General features: G+C 39.9%; 1 protein-coding gene across 1 annotated transcript in view; it reads left to right on the top strand.

Moving 5' to 3' along the window:
* Positions 1 to 22,540, top strand: part of LOC140730337 (calpain-2 catalytic subunit-like) — a 99,883-nt gene that overhangs the window by 72,762 nt on the left and 4,581 nt on the right. Inside the window, exons 11-18 of the mRNA XM_073050616.1 lie at positions 1,483 to 1,494; positions 4,002 to 4,213; positions 5,014 to 5,056; positions 7,344 to 7,403; positions 8,684 to 8,741; positions 10,342 to 10,406; positions 11,816 to 11,884; positions 12,428 to 12,506. Coding sequence (XP_072906717.1) covers positions 1,483 to 1,494; positions 4,002 to 4,213; positions 5,014 to 5,056; positions 7,344 to 7,403; positions 8,684 to 8,741; positions 10,342 to 10,406; positions 11,816 to 11,884; positions 12,428 to 12,506 — 598 coding nt within the window. The remainder of the gene's footprint in view (positions 1 to 1,482; positions 1,495 to 4,001; positions 4,214 to 5,013; positions 5,057 to 7,343; positions 7,404 to 8,683; positions 8,742 to 10,341; positions 10,407 to 11,815; positions 11,885 to 12,427; positions 12,507 to 22,540) is intronic.

Below are 22,540 nucleotides of genomic sequence, written 5' to 3'. Positions count from 1 at the left end.
TGATGTCCAAGCAGTATTTTCCTTTTCCATTTTGTCCATTCTTTCAACCATGTCTTCCGTTGTAGTTTCCAAGTCCGTAATTCTTTTTTCCATTTTTTCCTGTCTCTTTGTCATTTTATCAAGCATAGTCTCCATATTGGTCATTTTTTTTTCGAGTTTTTTTTGGTTATTTTTAATTACTTTTAATGTGTCTAATTTACGCATTATTTGCCTCAAAGTCTTTTCTATATTTCTAGAAGGACTTTTACCTCCTTCAGCTGATCCTTCCGAGAGATTTGATTCTCCCTCCGATTCGCTATCACTTTCAGTTGCAGTGGTAGCTGGGCTTTGTAGTTCTTTTTGTTCCTGTTTGCGCATGCTCCATCCTTCGCGTTTGCGCAGTTCACGATGGTTTTTTCCTTTGGAAGTGACAAGCGTTGCCACCATCTCCTGTTCAGTATCACCGGCGATACAATGTACCTGAGATCGCGGCTCCTCGGTAGACGTGGGCCTCGCTCTTGTTCCAACTTGCGTAGTCTTCCCGGTATTAGTTTTCTTCATCTTCTTTCCTTGAGGCATAGCTTGACACAGTCCGGAGTCGTTTATAAGCAACTTTTAGAGAGTATTGACTAACTTTTCTTCATTTAAACATTAATTTATTAACTTTTTACGGGAGAGCTGGGTCCCTGCGTCTCGATCCTACGTCATCACGTGATGTCCCCCGGTAATACATTAGTCTTGAGATTAAATCCATTCATCCCTAGACCAGCCTCCAAGTATGTTTACAATGCTAAAATCTACCAGAGCTAGTAAAAGGGAATACTGGCTGGTTCGGGAGGAGGGGTTTTTCTCCTGCACAGGATTGAAATAAGCTGTAAAGACTTGTAAACTTAGTCAGCTTCATCATGGACACTAGCCTCTGTAGTACCCAGGACATCTTCAATGAGCGATGCCTCAAAAAGGCGACATTCATCATTAATTACCCCCATCACCCAGGTCATGCCGTTTTCAGATGGCTACCATCGGGAAGGAAGTACTGAAGGCACACACTCAGTGATTCAGGAACAACTTCTTCCCCTCTGCCATCTGATTCCTAAATGGACACTGAATCTTTGGACACTACCTCATACGTATAGTAAGAAAGGTGGAATGGTTTGAGTTATTATTTTTGTGATAGAACAAAACAAGTGGGTCTGTTCTGTGAAATGACTTGAAAGATTTTTGGAGCAGAGCAACTTGTGGGGGCAGATGATGACAGACAATCCCATTTGCTCTTAGTGTAAGTGTGTTTGCATTATTTGGTGCTGATATTTTACCAGTGTAAAATACATTTTAGTATGAAGACCCTGTTCTGATGTTATTAAGATACCTCTATGGATTTTATGTTAATTCTGTACCTGAATACATGACTTTAGTCGTGCTCAATTTATATGGTTCAGGCAGTTTTTATAGCCTTTTTTATGAAAGCCTTTAGGCTCATTTACCCTTCTTTTTATTTTGCAGGTCCCTGATGAGGTATGTTGGATTATGTTCCAGAGATGCACATTTAATCAGATTTTTACATGTAGGCACCATTTAGTTAGTTTATAATAACTCACTGAATATTGCACAATTGATCTTCAAACTGATCCTGAGAGGGCTGATGAAGAACTGGTAAGTGTGCTTTTATAGTTGTAGAAAAGTACAGCACGGAAACAGGCCCTTTAGCCCATCCAGTCTGTGCCAAACCATTTAAGCTGCTTACTCTCATCGACATGCACCGGAACCATAGCCCTCCCTACCCCTGCCATCCATGTAGCTATCCAGACTTCTCTTGCATGTTGAATCAAGCTCACATGCACCACTTGCACTGGCAGCTCAGTTCACACACTCTTGACTCTCTGAGTGAAGAAGTTTAACCCTATGTTTCCCTTAAACATTTCATCTTTCACCCTTAACCTATGACCTCTAGTTGTCACACCCAACCTTGGTGGGAAAAACCTGCTTCCATTTACCCTATTTGGACCCCTCATAATTTTAAATACCTCTATCAAATCTCCCCTCAATCTTCTACATTCCAAGGAATTAAATGCTAACCCATTCAATCTTTTGCTATACCTCAGGTCCTCCAGTTCCAGCAACATTCTTTTAAATGTTCTCTGTACTCTTTCAACCTTATTTATATCTTTCCTCTAGGTAGGTGACCAAAACTGCATACAATGCTCCAAATTAGGCCTCACTAACATCTCATATAACTTCAACATAAGATTCCATCTCCTGTACTCACTACTTTGATTTATGAAGGTCAATGAGCCAAAAGCTTTCTTTATGATGCTATCTCCCTGTGACACCACTTTTAATGGATTATGGAGCTGAATTCCCAAATCACTTTGTTCTACAGCACTGCTTAGTGTCCTGCCGTTCACTGTGTAAGATCTATCCTGGCTGGTTCTACTGAAGTGCAATACCTTGCACTTGTCTGCAATAAATTCCATCTGCCATTTTTCAGCCCCTTTTTCCAGCCGGTCCAATCCCACTGCAAGCTCTGCTAGTCTTCCCCTCTACCCACTACAGTCCCGATCCTGGTGTCATTTGCAAACTTGCTGATGCAGTTAATCAGATTATTGCCCAGATCAATGATACAGATGACAAACAACAGTGGACCTGCGCAATTCCCTGCGGCACTCTACTGTCACAGCTCGACCTCAGAGAGACAACCATCCACTACCACTCTGTAGCTTCTCCCGCGAAGCCCATGTGTAATCCATTTTGCCACCCAATCTTGAATGCCATGCCACTGAACCTTCTCGACTGACCTCCCATGCAGGGCCTTGTTAAGTCCATTTATACAATATCTGGTACCTTTTCTTCAGTTATTATTATACTTAAATTACTTTTATACATGATACTCTGGAAGGAAGGTCAGGTAAATGGTTTTCTTCCAGTAACACTCCTTCTGTCATGAACCAGACAGTGCATGAGGGTGGATCTGATGGTTTCTATTCTGTAACAAGTTGGTGTTGTGCCTATGAACTTGCAATTTGTATCCTTGTAAGGGGTGAGAAGAAACCAGTGAGTCTGAGGTTCTTTCTTAAAGAGGTGAACCCGCATCAACTTTCATCTTTTAGTTCTAGAGTTGAGAGTTAATTATTTCAGAAATCACTGGGGACTAGAATTCTGATTTGTTGAATGGAATCATGCATCAGACAAGCTGTATTATTTACAGCTGAGATACCCGCTTTTTAGCATGACAATCTAACACTATGTTCTACAATTAATGATTTCAATATACTATTGGGAATATTTGGAATACTATTTTTTAAATAGCATTCCCAATATTCCTGTGATTTATTCAAGCTTTATTGAATTCCAAATTTGTTGTGTTTGTTCAGTCTCTTCCCTATGTTAATAGAGTTAATACAATGACGGAGGCCAAGTTATTGGGTATATTTAATAGTCAGGGCATAAAGGGATATGGGGAGAAGGGAGGAGATTGGGGCTGAGAGGAAAATTGGATCAGCCACAATGAAATGGTGGAGCAGATTCATTGGGCCAAGTGGCCTAATTCTGCTCCTATATCCATTGGGCTTAATTCAAAAGTATGCTGTAGACTGTAAAGTACTATGGGATGTCCTGATTAAATAAAGTCTGCACTATAAATGCCATGTTTTTGTCTTTTAATCCAGTTTTCTGCAATAAAAGTCAACTCCTTGGATGCTATGTAGTTCCTTGCTAAGACAATCCAGTGCATGCATTTATAACACAAATTAGATGAAAATTTGCATTTTCTTGTCCATCTCTAATTCAACTTACCAATGCAACAGAAGACTAGTCTAAACAATGAGAATTATGGGAATGTGCTTTGTATTCTGTACTGTTCTGTTTCTTGTCTGTTGCTAATGCTTTCATTGTAGATTGATGTATTATACTGATGATTTGCAGATTGTAGCCTGTATCTTAAATGTGAGATATTTTACATGCTGTGCTGAAAGGGTGTTTCAAAAACATAGACAAGTAATTTTTTCTCTCTTTCTACAAATTAGTTTAAAGGCCAAACTAATATTCAGCTGAGAAGGGACTTTTTCGTGACCCATGCGTCCCGTGCTAGATCAGAAACCTTCATCAACCTGCGAGAGGTCATGAACCGACATGCTCTTCCACCCGGACAATACTTCGTTGTACCATCCACTTTTGAGCCGAATAAAAATGGAGATTTTGCAATCCGTGTATTTACGGAGAAACAAGTTGAAGTAGAGTAAGTAGTAAAAACACAAGTCAAGCAATTTTAAATTAGAAGATGCTGTAACCAATAATGGTAATTTACCTTTCAAAGGGCATGTTTGGGAAGTGATGCTGCCATTTTGTTTTTCATTATGACACCTTTATCTGTCCCTCTACCAGTCCACTGGATGGAAATGTCCTCTGTGCTGTTACAACAACTGGCACAGTTACATAATTAAAGACTATGTCGAGCAGGATCTTTTTTGAATATGCAGGATAGAATTAAATTGCGTGCCATGAATGCGTTTGGCCAAGCTTCCTCTCATTTCTGTTTCACATTATACGTGGTCTTCACAGTCAAGGGACTTTCCTTTCATTGCTGAAGTAATCAATGTCTACAGCTGTAGGGGAGGCAAAGTTTCCATTGCTTCCTTTATGACCATTCTCCAGATCCTGGACTGCTACCAGAGTGAAGTAGTCTGCAAGCAGTTTCTGACTGAGACTTGTCTTTGAGTGGAACATTGGAGAGTTGCTAGGGCCTGCAGAACCAGATCCCACCATTTATTAACATGAGAAAATCAGATGCTGGAAATCCAAAGCAACACACACAAAATGCTGGAAAAACTCAGAAGATCAGACGGCATCTATGGAAAAGAATGAAGAGCTGACGTTTCAGGCCGAGACCCTTCAGCAGGACGTCCAGCATTTATTTGTCAGTTCACAGCTTCAAAGCATGAAAATGGAAGAAAATTAGAGTAAACGAAATAAAAATTAATTATGACTGAGGTGCTACTGGAATGTCAATTGGAATTATCTTCATGTTTCTTATTACAGGGCAATAGACGTTGAAGTTGATGCAGTACTGGAGGATGAGGAGGTAGGTGACTGATTTTCTGTTTGCTGCAAAGTTTTATAACCATTTAGTCACTTTGCTTGTCTTTCCGTGTCACAAAGGTTATTATTGTCACAATTCCCAATTTCTGGCATTCACTAGGAACATTAGGAATGACCATGAGGACTAGGTGCCTGCTTCTCCGATGTGGTACCCTGTTTTTAGGGGATTTTCAAACTCTTTCAATGTTTGGTACTCTTTAGCTGCTGCCGGGCTAAGTAGTGAAATTCCTGCCAAGTATGTTATGGTTGGGATAGAATTGAATGGAATTCTTCCATGAAAGAGTATTAATCCCTGATGAAACAATAGTTTATTCCAATCTGATTGTGGCTTCGGTAATCTCTGCTGTCATGGCTACCTTCAACCATAAGAGTGTAAATGTCTTTTCAATCTTTTTATTAATGTCAGCATATTAAGATAACAAAAATGATACAATAATTAATACATAATTATTGGGATGACAAAATTAAAAGTTAACATAAAAGGATATATAAACAATAGGTAGAAAAAAAGATTGAGTCTCCCAAAATCATACATGATACAAATATAATGTATACAAGACAAGAAAATTAGATGTAACAATATGAAAAAAACAGAAAAAGAAAAAAAAATTATACCCCAAATAAAACTAAAAAAAAGAAACTACTCTAACAAGCTAACCACTAACTAAAGAAAAAAGAAAAGAAAAAAATGGGCTGTTTATAATATCTAAGAAAAGAAAAAGAATCATAAGTGTCATCAGCTCCGATTCTCTCTACATGTATATAACCAGAAGCAGAAAGAAATAGGTTTGGAAAAAGGTCAAATTACATCATATGAAAATATTGAATAAATGGCCTCCAAGTCTTTTCAAATTTAATAGAAGGATCATATATGACGCTTCTAATTTTTTCCAAATTTAAACATACCATAGTTTGAGAAAACCAATGAAATGTGGTAGGGGGATTAATCTCTTTCCAATTCAACAAAATAGATCTTTTAGCCATTAATGTAAGAAATGCAATCATCTGACAAGCAGAAGGAGATAAATGAATCGACTCTATCATTGGTAGACCAAAGATTGCGGTGATAGGGTGGGGTTGTAAATCAATACTCAATACCGTGGAAATAATATCAAAGATATCATTCCACTATTTTATCAAAGACGGTCATGACCAAAACATATGAGTTAGAGAAGCTATCTCAGAATGACATCTGTCACATATAGGATTTATATGGGAATGAAAACGAGCTAATTTATCCTTGGATGTATGAGCCCTGTGCACAACTTTAAACTGTATCAATGAATACTTGGAACATATAGAGGATGAATTAACTAATTGAAGAATTTTTTCCCATTTCTCAATAGGAATAGTAAACTTAAGTTCCCTTTCCCAATCATTCTTAATTTTATAAGAAACCTCTGAACATATTTTCATAATTATATTATAAACATTTGCTATTACACCTTTCTGAAAAGGATTTAATTCTAAAATTTTCTCCAAAATACCCATAGAATCCAGATTTGGAAAGGTAGGAAGTACAGTGTTTAAAAAGTTCCTGATCTGTAAATATCTAAAAAAAAAAAAGAGGGTCCCATAAAAGTGTAAATGTGAGCCAGCGATAAAGTTCATGCCTGATCTAAAGTTCTAGGTCATGACGAACAGAAAAACGTGAGGTTTACAGTCTTGAAAGGAATGGAGTCAGGCAGTTTAATAAAGTTGTAAACATGATAATGTGTGTACCTAATGTGAAATCTAAATAACTTCTAAGTTACAGCTGTGGGACATAAAGCTATTGTTTTAAAAGGGAATATGGATTAAATTCCATTGAAGTGAGGGTGAAAATTTACGAATAATACAAGGACCAGGTAGATGGTGTGATGGAACTGTGGACTCTGCAAAGGTGATCTTTCAACCTCATTGTGGATGAAGAAAGATGGAGCAACCAATGATTTTTAAATTGATCCTCCAAAAAATTGTAAAAATTAACCCAAAAATAACAATAAATGTGACAGGCCTTTTTCTGCTTTCACACCCCCCCCCCCAAACACACATGGAGGTTTCATTGAGGATGGTGCCAGGGTACTAGACATGACTGGATATCTTTATGCAGAGTGCAAGCATTTTGTGCATTTAATACTTAAGGTTTTGCATTGGAAATGATAAATTCCAAGATCTGCACTGTAATGTATACTTGTTAATTTGTCTGTCTGTCTGTCTCTGTCCTTGCTATATTCACTTCCATATAAAGTGCTTTTAATTATTTTCTTTTCTGAAAAAAATTTCTAAAGGTTGATGAAGAAGACATTAGTAGGAACTTCGAGAATTTGTTTGATTATTTAGCGGGAGAGGTAAGACAAATTTACCACTAAGATGATCTTTTGTGACTTTAGTCTTACTGATTATTAGAGACACATATTCCATAAGTATGATCTGAAATAGGCAGAGGCAAAATGGGTTTGACAAAGACACAAGGGATTTTCATTATTTAGTTGAGTCCCTTGTTGAATTGCAAAGTGTTCAGATACAGTGAAGATGCAGAGCAGTTTCAGATTCTGCAACTTTATAAACAGCTGAATTGAGGCCCAGGAGAATATTAGGACATAATGACAATAACCCACTGTGGTTTATAGTCAAACTTATAAAGATGATTCAATTGCCAATGGTTTTTTTCCCCAATAGGTTAACCAGTATTCCACCAGAAAACAATTTAAATATGAGAAAAGGCAGTAAAATGCATTCAAATTGGAAGTAAAATTTGAGATTTGTACATATAAAATTAGAGCAGTGTTAACTCTCTGGCCCTTTGAGCAATTTGTGAAATTCACTCTTGCTCCATTTTCCTGTACTACCCTTGTTCCTTTTGATTTCCTTAATATCTAACCAGTGTAGCATGTCCTGTTTGAGGTATTTGAATAGGTACGTAGAGGGAAGGGACTTGGAGAGTTTGGGGTGAATGCAGGCAAGTGGAACTAGTGAGGAGAATGCCTTGAACATCCTGGACAGCTGGGCCGAAGGGCTTGTTTTTGTTATGTATTACTCTCTGATTCTCCACAGCTAGTTCTCATAGAATTGTACAGCACAGAAAAGGGCCAATGTGTCGCAATTTGACCGCATCAACATGTTGTCTCTTTGCATTGTAATAATTTTTCCATGTTAGGTCCTTATTCTTCTGTACCTTTCCTACCAAAGTACCTGTCCAAATGCATTTTTAATTTTGTAAATGTATCTGCCACTATCCCCTTCACCGGCAGTTCCTTCTTGTTACCTCAGGTTCACTACCTCTGTGGAAAAACCTGCCCCTCAATCCCCATTAATATTTTCCCCGCTCATCTTAAAACTATGCACTTTCCTCCTGCTAGATACCTTATCCTGGGTAAAACACTGACTATATGGCCTACTTATGCCTCTCATCATTTACCAAACCTCAGTATGGTCATTTCTCAGACTTTGACTTTCCACTGAAAATAAGCCCAACCTATCCAATCTCTCCTTATAGCTAAAGCCCCAATAGTGAAATTTTTCATTCTACCCATTTTGAGGCAAAAGATTGATTGTGGCATTTAGGCTGTGTAGGAATGACGTGGCAGTTATTTGAACTTTGTTTCTCTTTTGCTTTTTTTAAATTCAGGATGCGGAGATTTCTGCCTTCGAGCTGCAAAGAATACTGAACAAAATTGTATCCAACCGTGAGTAAAGGAACCCATTCATTATGTAGGCTCGTCCACTGACGGTACTGATGCTCCAATTTGAATTTGTTGCCTGCATGCTGAGTGAGTGAATAAAATGATGGTACATCTGCACGTAATACCAAGATTGGGAACAGCGAGGAAGGCCAACAAAGTTTGCAGCGGAATTTGGATCAGCTGGAAAAATGTTGAAAATGGCAGATAGAATTGAATGCAGTGAGGTGTGAGCCATTGCACTTTGGGACGACAACCCAGGATAGGGCTCGCACGGTGAGCAGTAGGGCACTGAAGAGTAAGGCAGGACAGAGGGTTCCCCGAAAGTGGTGTCACAGGTAGATAGGGTTATAAAGAGAGCTTTTGGCACATTGGCCTTCATAAATGAAATTGAGTATAGGAGTTGGGATGCTATGCTGAAGTGGCATAAGATGTTGGTGAGGCCTGATTTGAAGTGCTGTGTCCAGTTTTGGTCACCTACCTACAGGAAAGATATAAATAAGATTGAAAGAGTGCAGAGAAAGTTTACAAGGTTGTTGCTGGGACTTGAGGACCTGAGTTATAGGGAAAGGTTGAATGGGTTGGGACTTTATTCCCTAGAACGTAGAAGATTACGGGGAGATTTGATAGAGGTATATACAATTATGAGGGGTATAGTTGATGTAAATGCAAGCAGGCTTCTTCCACTGAGTTTGGGTGAGACTAGAACCAGAGGTCATGGGTTACTGGTAAAAGGTGAAAAAGTTAAGGTGAACATGAGGGGGAGCTTCTTCTCTCAGAGGGTGCAGAGAGTCTGGAACAAGCTGCTTTGTGGTAGTGGTGGGTATGGGTTCAATTTCAGCTTTTAAGAGAAATTTGGATAGGTACATGGATAGAAGGGATATGTCCTGGTCAGGTCAATGGGACTAGTCAGGTTAATAGTTTGGCATGGCCAAGATGGGTCAAAGGACTGTTGTGTTTTATGACTCCTGAGTAATTCAGTGGAATAGAATGCTATACCTGAAGCCTAAATTTAATCATGGTCATTGTTCCATTTGCTGATTTCGGATGACTTGAAATTAGAAGAGTTACTATGATGGATCCAGGTTGGGGAGAGCTGGAATAAAAGAGCAGGTTTCTTGTGTGATCAGTGCATGTATAAGACAGAACCAGTTTAATGTTGCAAAATTACATCAGGGTTTCTTCAGCTAATTGAAATAAGTCAATTTCCTTCTTTGTCCCAATTGGAAGAAACACCAAACTCTATCCTTTCCCTGAATTTGCTTAGATCTATTCAGCATGAATCTTAGAACCCAGCTTACAGATGAGTTTCAAACAATTTCATAATGGTCAATAGAGAAATAAACAAACAAGAATTTTGGCTTCCTCTACTCTGTGAAATAATCTACTATATGGAAGAAATGAGTGTCTATCTAAATTTAACAAAAAGCTATAAATATGACCACAGGTATTGCTGGACATTCTACTGATAGAAAGGCTTAAAGACTACATGGATTGCGAATGAAATAAAGGATGGGTTTTTCCAAGTAAATTGCATGGGAAAAATGGGTTGCATCTGTATTGTTGAGTAAATATTGTTCCTTTAAATATATTCTTTCTCTTCAAGGTGAAGACATTAAAACTGATGGCTTTACTTTGGAGACCTGTCGAAATATAATCAGTCTAATGGATGTATCCTTTTAATAACTATAAAGATGAGAGAAAAATCAGATTCCACAGACTACTGTATCGAACACAAAACTTCCCAACTGATTGAAAAATCACAATGTAATCATTATTAATGTCCTCTAACCATCAGGTATTCTGCATCTAGATCTCTGATCAGCAGTCATACAGTGCTTTATAGGAACAATTAATTGTCTTTTTTGTTTTGTTACCTTGGAGAGGTTCTTTTCTCTTATTTTCTGACATGATCAGACAGATTTGAAGAGATTGCAACAGGAATTTTATTTACCATTATGCCATGCGGTCCTGAATCGATACACTGGGGTGTCTCTCTTTTCTAATCACCAAATAGCCTCACCAAAAGCTGGTCTTGACCCAGTTGACCTGGATGGGCATTCACCCCGAATTATCATTTGCTCTGAGGATTGGTGGGATTCAAAGGAATAAAAAAAATTGTGTTAGAATCTCTGATGTTTGTTTAGATAGTATATAAATAATTTGGATGAAAGTTTGCAGATGATGTAAAGATTAGTGACATTTTGGATAGTGTAGATTTCCAAAAGATAGTGATAGAGATTCAGTTGACATATGTTTGGAGAAATGGCAGGCAGAGTTTAGTCTGGACAAGCGTGAGGTGTTGCAGCTGATCTCTGAAAGTGCAAGGGGACAATACACCATTGATGGCAAAACCCTTAACAGTGGTGTAGTGCAGATGGATCTCAGGGTCCTAGTCCATAGCTCCCTGGAAGTGACCACACAAGTCGATAGGGTAGCAAAGAAGGCATATGACATGTTTGCCGTTATTAGTCAAGGTATTGAATGCAGGAATAGGAACTTATGCGGCAGCTTTATAAAACTCTAGTTAGATTGCATTTGGAGTATTACATCTAATTCTGATCACAGTATAGGAAGGATGTCAAGGTTTTGGAGAGGGACGTGACAGGTTAAGCCGAACGTTGTTTGGATTAAGGGCAAGTGCTATGAAGAGAGGATGGACAAACTTCAGCTGTTTTTCATGAGTAGCAGAGTCTGAGGGAAGCTCTATGAGGATCTTAAATAGAGTAGACAGCCAGTATCGTTTTCCCAAGGTCAAAATGTCGAATACAAGGGGACATGCATTTATGGTTAGAAATGAGTAAGCCTGAAGGACATGTGCAGAGCAAGTATTTTTTTATACTCAGAGTGGTGGATACTAGGTATGTGTTGCCGGGGGTGTGGTGGAGGCAAAAATGATAGAAACACTTAAGGGGCTGTTTGATACGCGTTCAGAGAAAGGAGGGATATGGACCTGAGCAAGCAGAAGAGATTAGTTTATTTAGTTCAGTAACACATCATGGGTCGATGGGCCAGTTCTTGTGCTGCTATATTCTAATACCTTTTCTAAGTAGTCTTCCTAAATAAGAATGAAAAAACAGAAAGATGGATCAGGAAAAATTGGACTAGTCGAATTCAAGGTGTTTTGGATCAAGTTACAGAAGATGCTGGTAATTGTGTTTTTATAAAGATGTTTCCCAATTGAAATCTTCCTGTGCTCCCATATTAGCTGCTTTAAAAGAAAACAGGCCCACAGACACTTCATGTATCAGGACCCACTCTAACATCATTTGGTTGAGATGACCTTTAACAGGCGTTTGAGTAGTTACCTAATCTATGTAAATTAGCTCCATGACTCTGCATTACAGTGGTGATAATTTCATGCACCATTTCCTCATTGAATAACTAATTTAGAAAGACTAATAGAACAAGTGAATATGCATTTGTCAATAAAAAGTATGGCAAGTGTGATACATGGGAGGTGACTCTAATTTAGACATAAGTGGGAGGGAGGTACAGGAGATGCATTGTTTTATAAAAGCTCAATTTGTGCAGTTGCTTACAATGTGACATTTTCATGCCAGACCTTCCCTGCCCCATGAAACGCAGCTCAGCGGATGCACCTGTCAGCCTTTAATGCTCCTTCAAGCAAGCTTTTCATTAGATCAACAGATGACCATACGACAATAAACATTCATCTTTTCTTCATTTAGAAAATCTTCAAGAAGATGGATGCTGATGAATCTGGTACCATGAGTTCACATGAAATGCGACTGGCACTTGAAGAAGCAGGTAATTTCAGAATAGTCCACTAGTGCAGGCAAATGTACTTTTCCACGACCGACTGGCAGAATTACTTATTTCCTTTATCTTATAGTTCGCTCAACTGCCAAAAATTGAAGGTTTTAAGAAACAGTTTTTCTTTTACTGGACGTGTCTAGTATGAAAATCTGTCATTTGACTCGATCATTGTAATCAGTATAACCTGTTCCCTTCATATGCTCATTTAGCTTCACCTTAAATATTTCGATACTTGTTGTCTGGCCACGATCTGGGGAAAATATTTTTTCTGAATTCCCCATTTTTATTTCTTAGTGATGGGTTACAACTTGACAAGCTGTTCGATTCTCTCAAGTGCCTCTATTTTCAATACAACATGATGATAATGAGAATCAGGTTTAATATCATCGGCATATGTTGTATAATTTTGTTGTCTTTGTGGCAGCAGTACAATGCAATATATAACAGTAGAATAAAACTGTATTACAGTAAATATATGGTTAAATAAGCACAAATAATAGGAAATTTAAAAAAAGAGTGAGGTGGTGTTCATGGGTTCATTGTCCATTCATAAATTGGATGGCAGAGGGGATGAAGTTGTTCCTAAAACATTGACTGTGTGTCTTCAGGCTTCTGTACCTCCATCCTGATGGTAGCAATGATAATGAGGCATGGCCCAGATGATTGGGATCCTTAATGATGGATGTCACCTTTCTGAGGCATTGCTCCTTGTTGTCCTGGATATTATGGAGGCTAGTGCTCATGATGGAGCTGACTAAGTTTACAACTCTCTGCAGCTTATTGTGATCCTGTGCAGACAGTATTGCAGCCAGCTAGAATACTCTGGTTGGGACAACCGTAGAAATTTGTGAGCGTTTTTGGTGATATACCAAATCATCTCAAACTCCTAATGAAATAAAGCTACTATTGCGGCATCTTTGTAACTGCACTGATATGTTGGGTCCAGGTTAGATCCTCAGAGTTATTGAGACCCAGGAACTTGAAATTGCTCACTCTTTCCACTTCTGATCTCGCTATGAGAACTGGTGTGTGTTCCTTTGTTTTATCATTCCTGAAGTCCACAGTCAGTTCTTTGGTCTCACTGACACTGAGTGCAAGGTTGTTGCTGCAATACCACTCAACTAGCTGAGATATCTCACTCCTGTGCATCCTCTTATCACAATTTGAAATTCTGCCAACAATTCTGTCAGCAAATTTATAGATGGCATTTGAGCTGCACCCAGCAACACAGTTATGGGTGTAGAGAGTAGAGGAGTGGGCTTGAAGTGCGCCAGTGTTCATTGTCAGGGAGGTGGAGGTATTATTTACAATCTGCATGGATTGTGGTCTTCTGGTTAGGAAGTCGAGAATACAGTTACAGAGGGATATACAGAGGCCCAGGTTCTGCACTGTAGTGCTAAACTCTAAGAACTACACACAGTGCAAATGTCTAGTTGAACCCAGATTCAGTGGCAAATTTGGCATTCATTTCATATTTTTGAATGTAAGCTTATTTTTGACTTTATTACTAGAAATGGACTGGAAATCTGTTCCTTTAACTCCTGTAGTCTGAAAAAGGATCTATTGCTCTCTTGGCATATATAACAAATAAACTCTTGTGCTTCCATCCGGGTAAGGTATCAATTGTAACTGATGACTTGATGACCAACTGTGCCATCTTCATAAGGGATGATGCCTGGCATATCTAGTCCGATGGTCGTCTGTCCCTCCTGATTGGTTAGTCCTCATCCAATCAGGTCTCTGCTTTTCCACATTGTTTACGATCGAATTCCAGTTCTTACTTGGAACGAGATCACCTTTTTTAAAGTTCTTTTCCTCTAGTTTTATTTCAATGGCTTCCTTCATCATGCTGTCCCAAACAGTATTTTTGTGGCCATTGTGAATGCAGTGTTCTGCTACCGCTGATTTTCTCCAGATAGCTCAAAACAGATACGCCTGTGCTCCTTGGTGCAGGTTTCCACCGTGTGTCCCGTGGGGCCGATATATGCTGCTCCACGTTCACAGGGAATCCTACAAACTGGATCCAGCTGCAGTTCCTTGTTATATCCTGCATATCTATGTTAGGGATATGGAGCAGCAGCTGGGTGACCTTCAGCTTGTACAGGAGAGTGAGGAGATAATCGATCAGAGTTACAGGGAAGTAGTCAACCGGAAGTTGCAGGAGGCGAGTAGCTGGGTGAGTGGCAGGAGAAATGTAAATGTAAATAGGTAGTTAGCACGGAGCACCCCTCTGCCATTCCCCTTAAAAATAGTGTATACCACTTTTGATAATGTTGTGGGGATAATCTCCCAGGAGAACACCAAGGAGACTGGGTTACTGGCACTAAGCAGAAGGGAGAGGGGGAGAAGAGGGGAGTGATAGTGATAGGAGACTGAATAGTCAGGGGAACAGACAGTAGATTCTATGGATGGGAACGGGACATGCAGATGGTATGTAGCCTCCCAGGTGCCAGGGTCAGGATAGACTCTGATCACGTCCACAACATTTTGGAGAGGGACAGAGAGCAGCCAGATGCCTTGGTACGTATTGGTACCAATGGCATAGGAAGGAAAAGAGAATTTGGAGAGCTAGGCAGATAGCTGAGAAGCAGGACATCCCGCGTAGTAATTTCTGGATTGCTGCCTGTGCCATGCACCAGTGGGGGTAGAAACAGGATGATTTGGCAGATGAATACGTGGCTGAGTGCAGGAGGTAAGGTTTCAGGTTCTTGGATCATTGGAAACAGGAGGTATGACCTGTTGAATAGTGACAGATTGCACCTGAACCCGAGGGGAACTAATATTCTCGTGGGCAGGTTTGTTAGAGCTGTTGGGGAGGGTTTAAACTAATTTGACAAGGGTGTGGGAACCGGAGTGAAGGAACTCAGGACAGGACGGATGGCAAAAAAGCAAAGATAGTGTGCAGTTAGACTGTCAGGAAGGGCAGGCAGATGTTAGGACATAATTGCAGCCAGTAGTGTGAGATCAATGCATTGGCTGGAGTTGGGAGCTGAATATCCAAGGTTACACAATGTATTGGAGGGACAGGAAGGTTGTCAGAAGAAATGCCATGGCTCTGCTGGTAAACAATGGCATCAAATCATTAGGAAAATGTGACATAGGATCGGAAGATGTTGAATCCATGTGGGTTGAGTTAAGAAACTGCAAGGGTAAAAGGAGTCTAACAGTGGCTGGACCACAGATTACAACAGGAAATAGAAATATAGTATCTAAAGGGCAATGTTATGATAATCATGGGAGATTTCGACATGCAGGTCGATTGCGAAAAATCAAGTTGGCAATGGATCTCGAGAGCGAGTTTGTTGAATGCTCCAAGATGGCTTTTTAGAGCAGTTTGGTGTTGAGCCTACTAGGGGATTGGCTATACTGGATTGGGTGTTGTGTAATTAACTGGAGGTGATTAGGAAAAGGACCCTTTGGAACCAGTGATCACAATATGATTGAGTTCAACTTGAAATTTAATAGAGAGTAAGTAAAGTTTGACAGTATTTCAATGGAGTAAACTAAATTAGAGTGGTATGAGAGAGGAGTTGGACAAAGTAAATTGTAAGGAGATTGCTGGCAGGGATGACAGCAGAGCAGCAATGGTGTGAGTTTCTGGGAAGAATGAAGAAGGTGTAGGATAGATGTATTCCACAATCAAAGAAATACTCAACTGGCAAAATAGTTCAACCAAGCTAATGTAAAAGCAAAAGAGAGAACATACAACAAAGCAAAAATTAGTGGTAAGACAGAGGATTGGGACGTTTTTAAAACCCCTCAGAGAACAATTAAAAAGTATTAGGAGGGAAAAGATAAAATATGAAAGCAAGCTAGCAGACAACATCAAAGTGGATAGTAAAAGCTTTTTCAAGTATGTAAAAAAAAAAAAGAGAGATGGAGTGGATCTTGGACTGCTAGAAAATGAGGCTGGAGAAATAACAACAGTAGACAAGGAGATGGCTAATGAACTAAATGAGTATTTTGCATCAGTCTTCACTATGGAAGACACTAGCAGTGTGCCAGATGTCAAAGGGTGTGAAAGGTTAGAAGTGAATGCAGTTACTATTACAAAGGAGAAAGTGCTCCAAAAACTGAAAGACCCAAGGGTCACCCTGACCAGATGAACTGTACCCTAGGGTTCTGAAGGAGGTAGTGGTAGAGATTCTGGAGACATTAGCAATGATCTTTAAAAAAAATCCTTGGACTCCAGCACAGTGCAGAGGACTGGAAAATTGTACATGTCATCCCGCACTTTAAGAAAGGAGGAAGGCAGCAGAAAGAAAATTAGCTTGACTTCAGTGGTTGGGAAGATATTGGAGTCAATTGTTAAGGATGAAGTTATGGAGTACTTGGAGACTCAGGACAAGATTGTCTGACAAACCTGTTGGGATCTTTCAGGAGATTACACATAGGATAGATAAAGGGGATGCAGTAGATGTTTTATATTTAGACTTTCAGAAGGCCTTTGACAAGGTGCCATAAATGAGTCTGCTTAAGTTAAGAGCCCATGGTATTACAGGAAAGTTACTAACATGGTTAGAGCATTGGCTGATTGTTAGGAGGTAGCGACTGGGAATAAAAGGATTCTTTTCTGGTTGGCTCCCAGTGAGTAGTGGTGTTCCACAGGGGTCGGTGTTGGGACTGCTGCTTATGCTGTACATCAATGAATTAGATGATGGAATAGATGGCTTTGTTGTCAAGTTTGCAGATGATACAAAGATTGGTGGAGAAGCAGGTGGTGTTGAGGAAGCAGGTGGGGTGCAGAAGGACTTAGACAGATTAGGAGAATGGGCCAGAGAGTGGTAAATGAAATAAAATGTTGAAAAATGCATGGTCATGCACTTTGGTAGTAGAAATATATGTGCAGGCTATTTTCTAAACAAGGAGAAAATCCAAAAATCTAAGATGCAAAGGGACTTGGGAGTCCTTGTGCAGAACAACCTAAAGGTTAACTTGCAGTTAGTGGTAAGGAATGCAAATGTAATGGAAGCATTAATTTCAAGAGGTCTAGAATACAAGAGCAGGAATGTGATGCTGAGGCTTTATAAGGCACTAGTGAGACCCCACCTTAAGTATTATGAACAGTTTTGGGCTCCTCATCTAAGATATGCTGACATTGGAAGGGGTCCAGAGGAGGTTCACAAGGTTGATTCTGGGAATGAAAAATTATCATAGGAGGAATGTTTGATGGCTCTGAGTCTGTACTTGCTGGAAATTAAAAAGATGGGGAGTGGGGATCTCACTGAAACCTTTTTAAAGCTGAAAGGTCTAGACAGAGTAGATGTGGAAAAGATGTTTCCCATGATGGGGTTGACTAGGACAAGAGGCACAACCTCAGGGTAGAGGTGCGTCCACTTAAAACAGAGTTGCGGAGAAATTTCCTTAGTCACCCTGACCAGGTGAACTGAACCCTCGGGTTCTAAAAGAGGTAGCGGTAAAGATTGTGGAGACATTAGCAATGATTTTTCAAATCATGGTGAATTTGTGGAATGTATTACCACAGGCAGCTGTGGAGTCCAGGTCATTGGGTGTACTTAAGACAGAGATTGCTACACGTTGTTTGGATAGTTTGTAGTATTTTCTGACCTGCTTCTTAGTGTTCCTTCGTGAAACTAGTTCACTTTGGGCAGGGGAGGACCTGTCGATGTACTCCCAATCACTAGGAGACGAGGGCTGACAGACCCAGGTGAAGGGAACCCAGGTCTGTTCGCATTGATGTCCAGAGCAAATCTAATGTAATAGACATGCTCCCTGCTCAAAGCTTGGCTAGCTTATTGTAGAATGCATTTAGCTGCTGGAGAAACTACTATGAATGCAACCTCATGAACTTAGGGATGATGTCCTTGTCCTGACATCTCAGAAGGAAGGCTAAAGAATAAAGAAGCCTTACCTTCTCTTTATGCAGTGATTCAAAGTGACAAATATTGCAGTGAACTTTCTCCCTGTAGAGGTGATGAAAAAGTATCTACTGCTTTCCTGATGTATATGACAAATAAACTTTTTTCAGGCTTCCAGTGGAATCTATTTTGGACCAGGAGAGTCTCCCCAGAGAAATAACTGTACGACATTCTTACAGAATGGTTACAAGGTGGAGGAAATCAATTGGGTCTTCAAAAGGGTCGATAGAAAAACCAGGAAACCGAAGAGGAGGAACTTGTTGCTACTGCCTGTCTTCCCTATATTTCCAGTTTCTGGAAGGATCACCAGCATCCTGAAGATATACCAAATGAATACTATCCACAAACCCATAAGGAAGCTCAAATCACAGTTTATGCAGTTCAAAGATGACCTAGGTCTCAAGAAGGATGGGGTTTACAGGATTCCCCGTGAAAGCAGAGCAGTGTATATCAGCCAGACGGTGGGAACCCACTTCAAGGAGCACAGGAAGGTGTATCCATTTGGGTTACCTGGAGAAATCGGTGGTAGCAGAACACTGCATTCGCAATTACCATGGGTTTGACTTCGGCACAAAACCACTTTGTCACACCAGTGGCTTTTGGGTCAGCCTGGTAAAGGAAGTCATTAAAATAAAACTAGAGGAAAAGAATTTTGACAAGGAAGAAGGTCTCCCTCTAAGTAAAAATCAGAACTCAATTGAAACATGGTGGGAGAGTGGAAACCTGATTGGATGAGGACTCACTGATCAGGAGGTACGGACTACTGGGGTACAAATGCCGCCAGACTAGATGTGTCCAGCCATCATCGCTGATGAGGATAGCAGAGCTGGTCATCGAAACGTCAGCTTATCGTTGATGCCTGTACCTGGCTGGAAGCCCAAGAAGAGTTCATTCATCCTCGAGTCTGCTTTCCAAGAAATGTTGTGCTTCACTAATCTATGTTAAAATTCACTGGTCAGGTTATCAATTATGTTGGTTTATTGTTGTCTTCAGCATTAACTATTGCACCAAACAAATTTTAAAGGCTAACTTATTTTTGTAAACTATGAGCAAATGGTCATGTTCCTTAAGGGAACTCATTTTCCAACCTGGGTAACGCTCCCCGATTTTTCCTTAGTGTATTATGTGGTACACCACTGAAAAGCTTAATGAGATTAGTCGAGCAGCTTTTCATTATATTTCATTGCCTTATTTGTTTCTGCTGCTTTTCTTAATACTGAAGAGCAATAATAAGCTAAATATAGGTAATCAATATTCTGTAAAGCATTTGGCATTAGACTTTTTCCAACAATAATACATAAATTATGCCTCTGCTATTTTTGCCCAGGCTCTATCAAAATGCATGAATGTAATCCAACCAGATCAAATATGCTCCCTGAATCTCATTAGTTTCAAGTCCAATCAATCCATTCCTTTCAATCTTTTGCTAACTAATCTGAACCAGCATCCTTTTGTAACTAATTTTCAAAAGGTGGGTAAAGATTTTCTTTGCTCTTGCTTTGGCCAAATAATTTATCTCAAATGGAAATGACCATCCGCATGTCAGAGATGATATCTTTTCAGATACTTTAGAGCTATCTCTTTTACTTCCAAGTATCACTTACAAGAATATAAATTAGATAACCACCTTTTCTTCTGTAATGATGGATAAAAGCTGAGTGGCTGGTGCAAAAGGAACAACAAAGTTTAATTCTACTGATATGCAATAAAATAGTCATAAAGCAATTGAGCATGATACAGGCCCTTCTGCCCAATGAGTCTAAGACTGACCATGATGCCAACCTACCTAGTCCCAATTCCCTGCATTCAGCCCCTATCCCCCTGAACCCCGACTCCTCCATGTATGTATCCAAGTGCTTCTCAAATAATACATACCTGCCTCAACCACTTCCTTTTACAGCTCATTCTATATACTCACCGTCCTCTGTGGAAAAAGTTACCCCTCAGGTCCTTTTTAAATCCTCCCCCCACCTAAACTATACACCCCCTTTTTTTGGTCTCACCTACCTTGGGAAGATTGTTAACATGCATTTTAACTATGCCTCATGATTTTAAACATTTCTATAAGGTCACCCCTCATTTTCCCAAGGGCCAAGGAATAAAGACCTAATCTGGTCAACCTCTCCCTATGACTCGGGCTTACAGAACTGACAACAGTTTTCCTTTTCTGCATTCTTTTCAGTTTAACCACATCTTTCTATAATAGGATAATCAAAATTGTACTTGGTGCCCTGACTGATGAAAGCCAACTTGCTATTTTTATTATATCACCCTCTCCAATGTATTTGTCCTCTTAAATCCTTCTGCTCCGTTACACTCCCTAGTGCTCTACTATTCATTTTGATTTTCCAAAATACGTCACCTCACACTTATTTTTTTAATTGAAATCCATTTGCATCTCCTCAACCCAAAGATCTCTTTGAAATTTGTGATAAACTTCATTATCAATAACACCTGATTCCATGTCATCCACAAATTTACTGATCAAGCCTTGTGCATCTGAATCCAAAATATTTACATAAAATAAATGAATGACAAGGGTCCTAACACTGAAGTAGTCACTGGCCTCCATTCCAAGAGACAGCATTCAACCACCACCCTCTGTTTCCCTCCTCAAAGCCTATTTTGAATCCACCTAACTTGCTCTCTCTGGTTTCTCTGAGACCAAACCTTCTGGAGCAACATACCACATGGGACAACATGCACTGCCCTGCATCTAACTTTCTGGCCACTTCTTCAAACAACTCCAAAATTAATCAAAAATGAATTCTTGTGCACAAAGCCATGCCAAGTCTTCTTAATCAGGTATTATCTATCCAAATGCTGGTAGATCCTGTCCCTCAGAATTCCCTCCAATAACTTTCCCACAACTGAAGTCAGGTTGACTGGACTGTAGATCCTTGGCTTGTCCTTGCTGTGTTTTTCAAACAACAGAACAATATTAGCCACCTTCCTGTCTTCAGGAACCTCACGAAGGAAGAAAATATCTCTGCAAGGGTCTTCATAATTTCCCCTGTAAGCTCCCATGAATTCCAGGGAACTTAAACCACCTCAGTGTACTATAAGACTGAAATAGATCCTCACTGGTAAGATGAATGTCTTTCAAAACATCTCCACTTCTTTCAACTCTTGGAGTAACTATGATTTTCTCAATGAACACAGGAGAGCACAGGCTTGTTAGGGAAAGTGAGGCAATGACAGACAGGAGCTACAGGGAGGTAGTCACCCCATGCTACAAGACACAGATAAACAGGTGATTGTCAGGAGAGGGAAAGAAGAACATCAGATAGTGGAGAGCTCCTGTATGGCTCTCCTTCTCAACAGTTACTCCATTTTGAGTACTGTTGGTGTGGGGCTGGGGGGACACCTACCTGGGGGAAGCAACAGTGCACTGAGTCTAGCCCTGGGGAACTGAAGAGGATGACAGCAGTTATAGAGGACTCTATCATTGGGGGACAGATAGGCGATTGTATGGTGCAAAAAGGAAACTGGATGGTAATTTGCCTCGGTGCTTGGATCTGAGATGTTTCTGATCTCATCCACAATATCCTGAAAAGGGAGGGTGAGCAGACAGAAGTTGTGATGCATATTGATACCAACGACATAGGAAGAAAAAGGGAGAAGGTCCTGAAAAAAGAATATAGGGAGTTAGGAAGAAAGCTGAGCAGTAGGTCCTCAAGGGTAGTAATCTCAGGATCACTGCCTGTGCCACATGACACTGAGAATAGGAATAGAATGAGGTGGCAGATAAATGTGTGGCTGAAGAATTGGAGCAGGGGGCAGGGATTCAGATTTCTGGATCATTGGGACCTCTTCTGGGGCAGGGACAACCGATACAAAAGGGATGGGATGCACTTAAATCCAAGGGGGCCAATATTCTTGCAGGCAGATTTACTAGAGATATTGAGAATGGTTTAAACTGATATGGCAGGGAGATGGGAACCAGTATAACAGAGCTGAGGATGAGACAACAGGTTCACAAGTAGATGATGGATGTAACATGAATGTATGGAAGGACAAGACAATGACTGGGTACAAATGCAGACAGAGCAAAGAGTTAAATTGTACCACAGAGGCAAAATTCCAAAGGTGAAGAATGCAGAACAAAAAATGCTGTATTTAAGTAACATTCAGAATAAGGTAGAC

Source organism: Hemitrygon akajei, chromosome 7 (genome assembly GCF_048418815.1).
Source record: "Hemitrygon akajei chromosome 7, sHemAka1.3, whole genome shotgun sequence".
NCBI classification, from domain to species: Eukaryota; Metazoa; Chordata; class Chondrichthyes; order Myliobatiformes; family Dasyatidae; genus Hemitrygon; species Hemitrygon akajei.
The sequence above is the reverse complement of the archived record's forward strand: the minus strand, read 5'-3'. Positions and strand labels throughout refer to the sequence as shown.